The sequence below is a fragment of the Genypterus blacodes genome, unplaced genomic scaffold (genome assembly GCF_046128005.1).
Source record: "Genypterus blacodes isolate CSIRO-AG114 ecotype Tasmania unplaced genomic scaffold, CSIRO-AGI_Gbla_v1 ptg000055l_1, whole genome shotgun sequence".
Taxonomy (NCBI): domain Eukaryota; kingdom Metazoa; phylum Chordata; class Actinopteri; order Ophidiiformes; family Ophidiidae; genus Genypterus; species Genypterus blacodes.
In genome coordinates this window covers 3,312,796-3,326,396 of record NW_027466867.1, presented here as the reverse complement: position 1 = coordinate 3,326,396, position 13,601 = coordinate 3,312,796, and the positions used below count along the sequence as shown (strand labels likewise).

The 13,601-nt window shown below is 46.7% G+C and overlaps 1 protein-coding gene across 2 annotated transcripts in view; it reads left to right on the top strand.

Annotated features, from left to right (window-relative positions):
- Window positions 1–13,087, top strand: part of baiap2b (BAR/IMD domain containing adaptor protein 2b) — a 39,473-nt gene extending 26,386 nt beyond the window's left edge. For both annotated transcript variants that reach the window (XM_076151943.1, XM_076151942.1), the window contains 10 exons: window positions 288–359; window positions 1,071–1,208; window positions 6,281–6,433; window positions 7,646–7,882; window positions 8,360–8,567; window positions 8,672–8,873; window positions 8,967–9,047; window positions 9,137–9,311; window positions 10,549–10,586; window positions 11,598–13,087. In XM_076151943.1, the coding sequence (XP_076008058.1) occupies window positions 288–359; window positions 1,071–1,208; window positions 6,281–6,433; window positions 7,646–7,882; window positions 8,360–8,567; window positions 8,672–8,873; window positions 8,967–9,047; window positions 9,137–9,311; window positions 10,549–10,586; window positions 11,598–11,631 (1,338 nt within the window). In that variant the 3' untranslated portion in view covers window positions 11,632–13,087. The remainder of the gene's footprint in view (window positions 1–287; window positions 360–1,070; window positions 1,209–6,280; window positions 6,434–7,645; window positions 7,883–8,359; window positions 8,568–8,671; window positions 8,874–8,966; window positions 9,048–9,136; window positions 9,312–10,548; window positions 10,587–11,597) is intronic.
- The last annotated feature ends 514 nt before the right edge of the window (window positions 13,088–13,601 follow it).

Sequence of the window (13,601 nt, the reverse complement as noted above, 5' to 3'; positions counted from 1 at the left end):
ACACTAACATATATGATAGGAATCAAGAAGAATGAACGGGAGGTCACAAGGGGTCGGAGGTCACAAAATGAAGGCCTTTATTATTGTTATTCTTATGTTATTAATTTGAAATGTCACTTTCAATCTACTTAGTTGATATCGTAGTTGGTTACATTTACATTCAGCATTTCTGTATGGCCTTTCAGTTTACACACACACACACACTAACACACACACACACACACACACACACACCGAAAGCGCTGGAGGTGGTGTTTACTCTGCATGCGTTTCTGTGTGTCTTTCAGTTGAAGTCGTTCCACAACGAGCTGTTGACAGAGCTGGAGAAGAAGGTGGAGCTGGATGCACGATATCTCAACGTGAGCCTCCTGTCTTACTCCACACCTACAGTCATCATCCTGACCGCCATCATTCACTCGCTGTCCCTCGCTGAGTAGAGACAGACTTGTTGTTTTTAAGGCCATTGACTTCTGGAACACCCGGTCCAACTTCTATCTATCTTCCCCACTGTAAAAAGGGAAAACTACATTCTTAATAAACGATGATGCCTTGATTCAGAGCAGCAGCCAGTATTCGCACTCATTGAGATTCACGGCGTCATATCCCAGATTGCATATAAAACCGCAAACTAGATGCATGCGGCTTAATGCGGTGTTGCTTTTAACTGTACCCACGTCTCTGGAGAGGAGAACTTATGAAGCGTGTTCTAATAAAACCACTGGCCGGAGACAAAACGTGCACTCCCTCTTTCATTTTCCCGGCGGCTCTCACCCGTAACACTGCAGTAAATTACATCAATCACTTCCCCCCCGCCTCTGCCTTATGAGATATGACACACTTGGACACACAAAATTAGGATTTCTGTTCAAATGTGACTACACACTTTCAATTAAGGTGATCAGTAGTTTGGAACCGGTCCCAGAAAGAAAGCTTGGAAGGTCCTTGGACGTCCCTTTGCTCATTACAGTCTAAAACAATGCCAATAGCTTGTAGGGTTTCTGATATCATAGATCTTTTTTAAGGACTTCTCTACACCCTTTGTTTGCCTTTTGTCTTCCTAATCTACGTAGGCTGCGCTGAAGAAGTACCAGATGGAGCACAAGAGCAAAGGGGAGAGTCTGGAGAAGTGCCAGGCGGAGTTAAAGAAGCTGCGCAGGAAGAGCCAGGGCAGCAAGAACCCTTCCAAGTATGGAGACAAGGAGATGCAGGTCAGTGTGTCTGTGTTTTGCAGACTGTACTGATGACAGGATAAAAAGGCCTCGGTGTTCCTCAAAAAACTCATCAGACAATACCATGAAAGAACAGGACCGGTCAGCGTGTCCTAGAACAGTGAACGCGGTGAATCTCTCGAGAACTTTGTCGTCGTCTACTTCTGATCCATCCCCCCTGGCTGTAATTGCTCCAAATGTCGCCTGGGCACAAGATTTGTTGTCTCACCTCCTGGAAAAATAACTAAGAGTCAGTATTCATTGCATCTGCTAGGTTCTACTCTGTATGATGTCCTGTATACCGGGGCCTTAAGCGTCTACCCATGTCTATCAGCAGCTTTTGTTTAAACTTAACCCCTCACATTGGTTAAGGAGACTTCAGTTCCTTCGACTCGCCTCCAAAGACGTTTCTCCTCCTGTCGTGACGCCAATGCACCGTGTGGTTAGCTGGATACTGCAGGGTTGACAGAGGTTAAGGACCGATTGGTAAAGCAGTCTGAGGCAGTTGGACCCTGCGTCGCTCTATAAGTGCAGCAGGGGAGGTAATTATTGTATAATTGTTAGTGTTGCCGCAACGAATGGCCAGCGAAGCGCGGAGAGGGGTGAGTCGTTACAGAATCGATACATGGAGCTGTGGAGAAACAACTGCACAGGAACTCTCTCTCTCTCTCTCTCTCTCTCTCCCCCCCATAGCTCCATTTATTCCTCTGGGACCGGAGTGGTTTAGCAGGCGGGAAGGCTCAGGTCTCAGCTCACACACACACACACACACACACACAGACACACATGTAGAAGGAGAGCTTAACCATGTGCAGTGTTTTAGAGCCGCATGCCTGCTCTTTCACTTCATTAGATAATCTGATTCTCCAACATCTTACGCCTCAGTAGTGTGTGTGTCTGTGTCTGTGTCGGTGTGTGTGTGTGCACTCCACTAATGCTTTATATAGCTCTCCACTGGACAACTTTTAATTAAGCAATGCACCTCACTGACCGTCTTTTGGGGGCAACAGGAAGTGGTGATTAAACTAACCACCACTTTCTCTTCCATCCTCCCGGCTCGTGATTGATGTTAATATTAAAACGATTGCCAAAGGAAACCCACTCATTCACAACCCAGCGTCCCTCAGAGGCCGTAAAGCACCGAGCTGCTGCCTGAGCACAATATACCCTCCATGACCAATCATCTGCTGCGTTTGTTATTGAAAGCCCCGTAGCTAGAAGAGAGGCAGTTTGTTGCTTTAGATAATACCATAATCCAAAAAGTTTACAGTGTGCAGCTGAATAGGAAGTTGGAGTGATGGAGGAAGAGGAAAGGTTTGATTCTGGAGGACCCCAAGACGTCCCAAGGCCAGAATAGAGCAGAATCCCTCTGGTGTAGCCTGTAGTCTCCTGCTCCTCCTCTCCCAGTTGGAGCAGATGGTGCATCAAGGACTGAGACTCGCCATAGCAACTCACCTTGTATGACCAGAGAATGATGTTATACGGCCATTAATAGGAAAGAGGTTGGTGTAAAAATAGTGAAATTGAACATTCAGCAAAATGTCCTTGAGGAAAAATTGTCACGAATCCCAGAAGAGCACAAAGGGGGAGGAGTCAAGACCTGGAGGCGTACGACTAATGACTTCCTTACAGAAATGGAAGCAGAGGGCGACAACAATGCACTCATCAACCCATCAGGATGAGTGTGACGAACGGACTTAGACACGTTTATCCCGTGTGACATAGATCTGAATTACACATGAGAACATCTTCCACTGCATTTGTTGAGATCTAACACGTTTTTAATGGGATGAGATCTGTGTGTGTGTGTGTGTGTGTGTGTGTGTGTGTGTGTGTGTGTGTGTGTGTGTGTGTGTGTGTGTGTGTGTGTGTGTGTGTGTGTGTGTGTGTGTGTGTGTGTGTGTGTGTGTGTGTGTGTGTGTGTGTGTGTGTGTGTGTGTGTGTGTGTGTGTGTGCGTGTGTGTGTGTGTGTGTGTGTGTGTGTGGGGGTTTGTGTGTGTGTGTGTGGGGGTTTTTCATGTCCGTCTCTTGCAAAGTAAATTATAAAACCCAAACCCCAGATCCTCCTTGGTTTCTAGCCCAAACTCCTCCCCTTATAAACCAGACGTCCATAGATCTGTCCTCTATCTAAACTGTTTGCATCCCTCTGTGTTTTGATCTCTGCTGTGGAGATGACTGTTAACCGTTGGTGTGTAGGATATGATCCGCCCCGGACTGCTCAAATCAATCAGCCTGGAGGCCATTTCTAACTGACGGTCACAGCGGAGTCACTAACTTCAGCCTTTTGCCAGTTTCTGTCTGTGTTCATCTAAACAAACGCAGCAAAGAGTGACCTGAATTTGACTTTTTCAACTCAAACTCAGGCAAAAACCAAAATGCATATGAGCTGTGTGAGTCGTTGACCTGTAACAGTTTGCATGGTGGGTCCTCATCGATTAGGTGCTGCAGGATAGAAGAAATCTGCGGTTGCTGGAACATTATCGGGTTGTTGCTGAGTGTCTTAAGTACCTGTTTGGCTGTTGCTAGGTGGTTGCTAGGGCTCTTCATAACGTCTCCAGGTATTTATTATAAACCGCAGCAGTGTTTTAGATGTTGGAGGTGAATATCTTGTGACCAAAACACGAGTAGAGGGAACAGTAAAGGTTTTGTTACTCCTGACGTGCTTCCCTTCCCCTGCACTCACCGAGGCGTCTCACACACACCCTGAGGCGTCTCACACACACCCTGAGGCGTCTCACACACCCTGCAGCCAGATGTGAGTTTCCCAGTGTTTCAGACCTTAGAAATAAGTCAATAACTACTACCCACACAGGCGCCCACTCCCTCTGCCAGCACTCCATATTAAGAACGCTGATCGTGCTTCGCTGTCAGCAGAAAACACAAACAAGCTTTTGGCCAGATTGAGGTTTTTGTGTACGGAGGGAGATTTGGACGGACTGCAGCTGATCAGCCACTGGCAATGAAAACCCTGTTGGAATTTGATTACGCTTCTGTATATGAGGAATCACGACGCGTGGAAACTGCGCACACACACACACACACACACACACACACACACACACACACACACACACACACACACACACACTGCAGGACCGGGCTTAAATTATTGAGAAAGAGCTCTGCAGCGGTGGATGAATGCACGCGGAGTGTGTGACATTAGCGACGGGCTCTATAGGGATCTGTTATGAAACGGTTACACAATGCTGCAGCCACCAAAACATTTCAGTTCTTATCAGGGGTTAGAAGGAAATGTATTTAGTGTAGTGAACGCCAACTGAAGCCTGATTCAGTCTAAGCACATTTGGTTACGGTTTGGTTAAGGTAGAGGTTTGGATTCTAAGCTGCTGGATATTCTAAAGTTCCTTGTAGAGGTTCTAGAGTTCTGTTAGGATGTCATGAGGTTCCGTCAAGAGGTATTGTCAACGTTTCTTCCATTTTAGTTCCATTTAGTTTTCAAAATGCAACCTAACGTACCAAATCCGCTGTTTGAACCGAGTGGTTTTTGGTGATGAAGATCGCCGGAGGGTAAAGAGACTGGTTTGACAGCTTCTTCTTTCTAGTTCAACCAGTGTACAGTGTTTGGTTTCTGTGTCAGAGCTCCCAGGCCTTCTCCTTCTGATACACAATTCGCTGCCTGGAACAACAGACCTACAGTTGATTCCGTCGTTGTGCATCTTGTCTGATTGTCTGTTTAGTTTACACGGTCAGAACTAGATGTGAGGAATTGCGCACTGCCACAGTCTGGATCTTTCCGGCGAGGTCTTGTGGGCATGTCGCTCTGGTGATTGACAGCTCCCTCTCGGCACCTCTGACCTCAGTGTGCAGCTGCGGTTCTGATCAACACACTCGCTGTGTGCGCGCATCCACCGCCTACCTGATCCCCCTCCTCCTCCTCCTTCTCCTCCTTCTATGATTCATACCCAGCCTTCATTTTCCTCCCCCTCTGCCATTTCAGCTTTTCACCATTAACGCTTCGCCGTTGGTGAATGAGACGATCAAGTATTGTGCACCCACACACACTCGGGTTGCTGAGGACTTTGCTCTGTGCACGGAAATTGGTCTTTATCTGTCAGAGGCTTGTATTTCAAGCTTTTCAAACACAGAGGCAGACTGCAACAATCAGCTACTCAACCCTCAGAAGTCAGAACAAAGGATTGTTGTCATATTTGTATCTGTTACTTGTTGGTAAAATTATAAATAGTAATAATTATCATAGCTAAAATGGTGATATAGAATTGAATAGCCCAAAACTCCCACCATTGAAATCAATGGGATATCAAAGTGATCAAGCAGAATAAAGGTCAGGTTCCTCACTCCAGGACAGCTCATCCTCTTTAGGAAACATTTACCATTCAGTGGAATCCACAACATTCAGAATGGGAGTGATTCCATATCGCTCAGGGACTGAAGCCTCAGTTTGCTGTAGCAGTGTAACTTTCGCCCCAAGCTGCAATCGAATCCATCCGAGTCACGTAACACAACACTCCATACCGGTGACATCATTCCAGCCGCCGGCACGCTCTTTGGTTTGAGTTTACCTTTGTGCCGTCGGGCTCACACTGACCCTGAACGTGGATGAGCGGCTGCACTGATTTGGTGGAGATGAAGCTTCCTGTTTCCTGAGGCTGCAGTGGGCCGAGTGGATGAAGTAGGATGTGAGTGCGTGCGTGCATTCGTTCGTCTGTCACCGCTCCACTCTCCAGCTTTTCATATCTGGAGCGGAAGCTGTCCACCGTCTTCACACACCTATAGGCCCACAGTCTGAGCTGTGAAAGCTTTCACTTCTCATCTGCTGTGACATTTTACAGGCAGAGATTTTCTGATAAGTACATCTATTAATATGTTAAGAGTGACATCCGACGTCTGATTCATCTTTCTTTTTCTTTTTCTCTTATTTTTTTAAAAAGTTTTCCAACAGATAAAGAAAATACAAGAATGGAAAAAGACAGAATTATCCGAATGTATTAGACTTTCTCTCTTACATGATTCTCTTCTTCCTACTTCTTTTTCTTCTCTCCTTCCAATTTGTCCTGACCTTTTTATTCCTGTGTTTTCCATCTCCCCTCCAGTATGTGGAGGCCATCACTAACAAGCAGAGTGAGCTGGACAGCTACATCGCTGAAGGTTACAAGAACGCCCTGTCTGAGGAGAGGAGGAGGTACTGCTTCCTGGTGGACCGCCAGTGCGCCGTGGCCAAGAACAGCAGCACCTACTACGGAAAGGTGAGGAGGCACCGCCGTCCATTCATCCAACAAACAAACCAATCCCCTACAATGCAATATATACATGGAAAATGGAAGTAAGCCTCTGTTGTTAAAGCTACAATAGAAGAAGAAGAATAGAATTAGATGTCATCATGTATTAATATCTCTTCTCTGATGACCTTAGCTTTTGCAAATTTGTATAGAAAACTGGTCAAAATATGAATCTGCTCGATTGATTGATTGATGAAATGCTGAATGACTCTTACAGTTATGATCAAATCCAGCCAGGAGATAGAAAATGCCAATCAAAGTCTTTTCTGTGGCGCCGCCACTGCCGTTGCCGCCTCGTTGAGCAGAGGAGGAGACGAGAGAGAATGATGGACAGGTGGAAGTAGAGCGGGGGTGTGGAGGGTGACGTGGGGGCGGGGAGGAGCAGGAGCAGGGAGAGACGCTGTCCTAGCTTGCGGGAACAGTTAGCAGTCAGGCTCAGTGTGGGTGAGCAAGTGTTTGAATGAGCGAGTGACAGACAACAGGAAGTAAACAGACGCAGGGTCGCAAGAAAGAATGTTTACAAAATGCGTTATAATGAGTTTCTTTGAATCTTCTCTCATTCAGGCGTAAAGCTTCATCCTTGTTCCTGCTCGTTCTCTTGTTCTCCATTAAATACAGGAATGTTTCCCTCCTTAAATCTCAGGGCTCTTCTGAATCACACAACAGCCCGAGCGTGTAAATCTGTAAGTGTGAGTGTTTCGCTGCACTTCAGAATCGGTGCGCTCGTGTTGTTTTGTTGTCCGTGATCCCTCCCACTCCCTGACAACTGATGCTGCCGGCCCACGTACGCCGAGCCGCGGCCAGACAACCCTGGAACCAGAATGTGTTTACAAGCCCAATTCAGTTAAAACAGTTTGAGCAGCAGATTCTCCTCACAGGCTCATTCCAACATTTAAGGGAGTTCTACTTGCTTCTTTCGTCTCGTTTGATTCACTACCACGACGGATTCATGAAGTGGGCTTATGTCCGACTGCCCCGGCGCATAATGTATGGAGAGGAATGGAACTCAGCCCTTCATGCATCAGGAGCGAGCATCTCTGAGGATTCATCTCTCCTCTCAGCCTCTCTGCCCCCTTGACCCTCTTCCTCCCAGCCATCTCTTCATCCTGTGCTTCTTCCACACAAATCCATCCTGCTGCTAATTCCTCCCTCCTCTGTTCCCGTTCTGTGTTCTTGCAGGGAAAGGAGCTTTTATCCCAGAAGATCCCGGTGTGGCAGCAGGCGTGTGCCGAGCCAAACAAGCTGCCAGACCGCGCCATGATGCTGGCACAGCAGATGAGCGTCACGCCCGGCGCCATGGGCCCCGCCCCTCACCACGGAGGCATGGTCGTGTCCGAACCCATCCCCGGTGCCAAACCTCTGCCCGTACCTCCAGAGCTGGCCGCCCTCAGGGCCGCCGGGACCATCAGCCAGCAGGTCAGCGCCTCTACAATGGACTTCTGCTATCGAAACTCTATGCAACTTCATGAAATCATTAGCAAACTGTAGCTTTAATCCCTTTTCTTCTGACTGTGTTACCATGCCTCCTCCTCCTCCTCCTCCTCCTCCTCACTTTGCTGCTTTCTGAGATGAAGCCTTGCCGATTCAAATTGAAAATAGCCCCAGCTCGACCTCAGCTTCTTATCCAAAGCTACCACGCCCACATTTTAGATTCACGGGGTCAAAGCTCAAACTCTTCCAGTCATCTCTCATTTGTTGCTCACTATTTAGCAATCAGCTTAACAAAAATCTCTCCTGTTTGTTTGTTGTTATGATCTTTGATGTCTTTGCTTTAATCAGCCTTTCCTGACCCAGATCTACATCTCTCTAAACTCATTCCTTGGTTGTGATGAGCTGCAGAACCTGAGCTCTTGTGTATTAATTGCCTGTATTCGACTCTCTCCTCCTCTGCAGAGGCTGATGGGAGGCGTGGAGGGTGCGATGCCGGCGATGAACGGCTCGGCCGGCGCTCACGGCGGCGGAGAGGACTACAAGCAGTGGATGGAGAGCAAGGCGGCCCAGGGGAAAGCCTCCCCGCAGACGCAGAGGCACGGGGGAGACGTTTACTCCAACACGCTGCCCGTACGCAAGGCGGCCCCTGCCAAGAGCAAGACCACGCTGAGTAAGAACACACACAACACACTGTCACACACACAGGCAGATGTCTCAAGAGCCTGGACAAACCCTGAAAGCTTTTGTTCTTCATCGTCTCTTCTCATCTTCCAGCGGAGACCCGTACGCTGCCCAGGTCCAGTTCAATGGCGGCCGGGTTGGAGAGGAACGGAAGAACTCGGGTGCAGGCCATCTTCTCCCACGCCGCCGGAGACAACAGCACCCTGCTCAGCTTCTCCGACGGCGACGTCATCACCCTGCTGGTCCCCGAGGCCCGAGACGGGTGGCACTACGGCGAGAACGAGAAGACCAGGATGTGAGTGCACGGCAGGCGTTCAGTTGTTGGTTAAAGTTACCTGTGCATCATCAATCATCATGAATGATTCTCCCTCCCCTCCATCTCTACCAGGCGTGGCTGGTTTCCTTTTTCTTACACGAGGGTGATTGCTGATGGCGACAGCGACTCCATGAGGCAGCTCCGAGTACACAAGTACGTCTGACATGGGTTCTTCCTGCAGTAAACAACCACAAACTGACACTGTTGTTGTTTGATGGGCTCTCTTATTGCATTGTTTCTAGTCTCCACCACGGGAAGAGCAGCAGCACGGGGAACCTTCTAGAGAGAGACGACATGGCCCTGCCCGTCCCCAACTACGACATGCACTCCCGCATGGCGGCACAGAGCCCTGGTGCTGCGGCAGCGCACGGCAGACAGCAGCGCCCCTACAGCGTGGCGGTGCCAGGCTTCGCACAGGTGGGGGGGGCATCTCAGCAGCATCCGCCCACACGTTCACACATAACACACCGACGGCGTGGCACGAAGCTTGGCAAAGATCCCTAGCGTTTGGCTCGGAGCAGACTTGGACTCGAGTCAGACGTAAATCACTAAAGTAAGGAATCGGGGCTTGGAGTCAAACTCGTCTGTAAAGCTTCGGAACCACGTTTTGTTTATGAATCTGGGCATTTCTGCAAACCAAGCCCCTGGAATCGATCCCGATCCAGGTTGCAGCACTTGTGACCTGATACTTCCTCTCTGCAGACGGTGACTCTGGTCTTTAACAGTTTGGAGGGAAGCTGTTCCGGTGCCTCTCCACTGACAAACAGCACAGGAATAGCATCGCTCTGACAGACGTCTCTTCCTCCTCCGGCGGAACACGGAGTTCTCTCGTGTCACCGTCGGGCGAGAAGAACGCTCTGCTACACACGATTACATAAACGCAGAGATCAGTGCCCTCTTCTGCATCACGCCCTCCTGCTCGCGCTCTGTCCGTCGTGTGTCTCCCGATGTTGAATTGAATGCGAAAGATGAGGCAGGAAGTTTGCCTCGGTGCCTCGGCTCTGTCTCTTTCTATAAGGGAGAGGTTTCAGGGAAGCTGGGATACCTGCACAACTCTAAAGCCTTTTCTTTTAGTCTAAATTACCTCCCACGTCTCATCCACAAAGTTAGATGTGGGCGACGTTTAATTGCTCGGCAATCATGGAACGACACACACTGTTCTCTTCTGTTTGTCAGTCAGACACAACGGCGACCGCCTGGGTTTGAACCTTTCAGGCTGGCGTTTACTTTATGTTTTTGAATGCAGAAAGGTAAACAAAAGGCTGTAATGAACACAAACGAGACAGAGTTTCCAATGCATCGTTAAAAGGTCTGCAGCCACCTCATTATTGTTAAGTAGCAGAGCAAAGATTGGAGCAACAAAGCCTCATTCCAGTCTCCAAAGTCATCGGAGCAGAGCAGTGTGCAGTCGCTTTAAACAGCAAAACACAAACAAACTGTGATGATGAATCACTCTGCAACATGATGTAATATTCTCAGCACCGTTTCAAAGCTTCTGAAAACTCTGCTGTAGCGCCGAAAATGGATTTAGCTGTGTCTCTACTGCCATCTGCTGCATTCTGATGGAACTGCAACATCAAAAGGATTTACAATGGCAATTTACTGTTAAACTGCACTATTAAAGTCATTGTTTTGGTTTTCTTTATCTTCACAGCAGGGAGGTGAAGAGTACGAGCCTCGCTTCCCCACAAGGTAAAACATTTCTTTCATTGCAGATTGTTGATCCTCAGTTTTGATTGATCTCTTGCTCTTTTTTTAAGTTTTTTTTTTTCTTTGATTTCGTTTATTGATTTATAGAGAAATGTCACGCTTGCATTCTGATCTCTGTCCGTGATTTTCACCCGCAAGTGTGCCGGCACACTTGAACATAAGATCAATGACTCAGGCTGTGCAGGCTTATACTTTCCACTAGATGGCAGTGTTCTTATTTCTAGATTCTGGGAGGCAATAGCTCAGTGGGTAGAGCTTCCGCTTGCCGAGGTGCCCCTGAGCAAGGCACCGAACCCTAAATTGCTCCCCCCCCTCTGCAAAGGGTGGTAATGTAATGTAAGTCGCTTTGGATAAAAGCGTCTGCCAAATGATCGTAATGTAATGTAGATTCTACAAGTGGCTTCAATCTGCATTGTGCGTCTACAACTAGAATAAGATGACTTTATGATGCACAACTTCACTACATAATCAGAGCTAAACCCAGGTGTGTTCTGATACATGCCGAAAAGCAAAAACGTGTTGTCCGTGATTTCAGCCGGCAACGGACGTTCCCGGCGCCCGCGCAAAACTGGTTCCGGGTTAAATATCGTCCCCCCTGTAACCAGAGGTTTCAGAGGGAGTTACAGGGGGCGCCAGACCCACTTATTATGTCGGACAGTGATCTCGGTGGCCAGAAATACTCTAAAGGCAGAAACGTGTTGTCCGTGATTTTCACCGGCAAGCGTGCCGGCAACGGACGTTTCCGGCGCCCGCACGCATAAAACCGGTGCATGGTTTAATATCGTTACCCCCTGTAACCCCCCCTCTGATCTTTAAAAGGGGGGCTTGAAAAAAAAGTTTGAGAACCACTGGTTTAGATGGAGAGAGACCCCTATGTCACAGGACATAGGGGTCTTGTCTTAATTGTCTCTTCACCTTCATGTCCTGGTTGTGTTTTTTCTGCTGCTTCCTCGTGAGCGCCTCCTGGAGTCTCTCTCTTCTCTTTGTCCGCAGCTCCACAGAGGGCAAATTGATTTCGACTGTGTGAGGACAGACAGACAGACACTCGAGTCAACCCTCCCATCCTTATCTCACTCCCAACCTCCTGCCTATGCTACGGCAATTAACTCTTCCAGAGCCTCACCAAGGTGAGGAAGAGGCTTGGGTCAGTATGAGGTGCAGTCCACACCGAGCCAAACTACAGTAAGAAGGACTCTGTGCTGTCCTTACATTAAATCAACGGGACGGACATTTGCTCTGCGAAAAATGTATCTTTTGCCTGAATTTCATGCATGTACATTTCTTTTATATCACTATAGAGGGGCTATAGAGCGGCTGCAGAGGGGCTGTATCCCCCCTCTGCCAATGAGCCTGATCTCAAAACCCACTGGAGCCTTCAGAAAGCAATTATGCTGTTTTAAATTCCTGGAAATTCGATCTTGTATTAGAATCTATACTTTTTCCACCTCACCCACATTACTTCAAGCATTGAGGCTGCCAGCAAACACACACACACGTGAAATGTTGTGTTTGTTAAAGTCATGGAACATTTTTTAAATTGAATTGGCAAATAAATGTAGAAAGGAACCCTGCAATCTGTCTTTTATTTGTCATTTTGTTCCATTCTACTTTTATTTTTAGAGAATCAGACATTTTAGGAATCGGCACTCCTGACAAAACAGCGAATGCAGAAACGTTTGAAAATGTTAACATGTTCAAAAACTTCTCGTCTCCCAGACTTGACACACAAATCTGATTTTTCTTTCATCCAAAGTCAAAATAACAAATTTCATCTCTTCTGCTTGTCAATAATGCCGGAAAATAGCTCATCCACTCTTTCTCAACTGTTCCAATCACCGTTTAGTAAAACTGAACTCTATTAATAATTGGGTTGTGACTTCAGAGGGTTTCAAAATCAGTGCTGTCCAATCAAGATGTAAAGGATTTGTATGTCTGAGTGTAAAATACATTGATCCCAAAGAGGATTTCATATTGTAAAGAATGACATTATAATCCAATGTTTTACAGGGTCTTTGAGTATCTTCTGATCGTTTGACCTTTTCATGCTGTGAGTTTTGATAACCCCCTCTCAGACTAGAGGCCATGTATCACGTGTTGTGAACAGATATTGTAAATGTGTTAATTTATGGCGTAGAAGAAGAAGAAGAAGGCGGCGGTGGTCCTCGTCAAACCGTGATAAGAATGTTTCTTGTACATACATGTGCCATACAGAGTGTTTGTCAGACAATATCTATGAAAAACGCACCTTATGAAACTAATAACCCCATATTTCTGTGACTTTACTGTAAACAAGCACTGTAAAATGATCAATATCAAGCTGTGTGGGGAATCAATCTGAGCCTGAGTGAGGTGGACTAAGCCTCGTCCCTGGAGAAACCATGCAAGAATGTGAGTCTGGACTGTACCAAGTGAATAAGAGAAGATTTCATCTCTGTCATCAAAATACAAAATAATAAAGGAAAAAATGGAAATGTGAAATGTCAGCACGAGATGGATGATTCATAATTCAATGCAACAGAACAAAAAATCATTTTGGAATAGTTTAAAAGTTTTTATTTTGAATGTCAGTTGAATGTCACCAATTTATTGATGGTTTTAGGACAAGTTAAGGTCTTGAAATAAATTTCCTCTAAAACAAAGGATAAATGAAGAGAAAGGAAAGCAGAACTGAAGGCTTTTTAAGATTATTTCTGATATTGTTTCATTGATTTATTCATCATTTAAATGAAAACAAAACCCAAACCTTTGTTTTAACCTGTGAATTCAATCCCTTTTCAGATTCTTTGTAAAGCAGTCAAAGGCTCCACATGTGTTCCATCGGCACACTGCAGACTCCACTATGGTTCAGGCATGAAAGAAACCGGGTAACACTCTTTCTTTCTTACTTCCTTACTTTCAAAGGCACTGATCTGAGCGCCTCTTACTGTGGATTGAAACAAACAATGATTTACATTTTTATTGCAAAATAAAATAAAAAAAGACTGAAATGACTGTCAG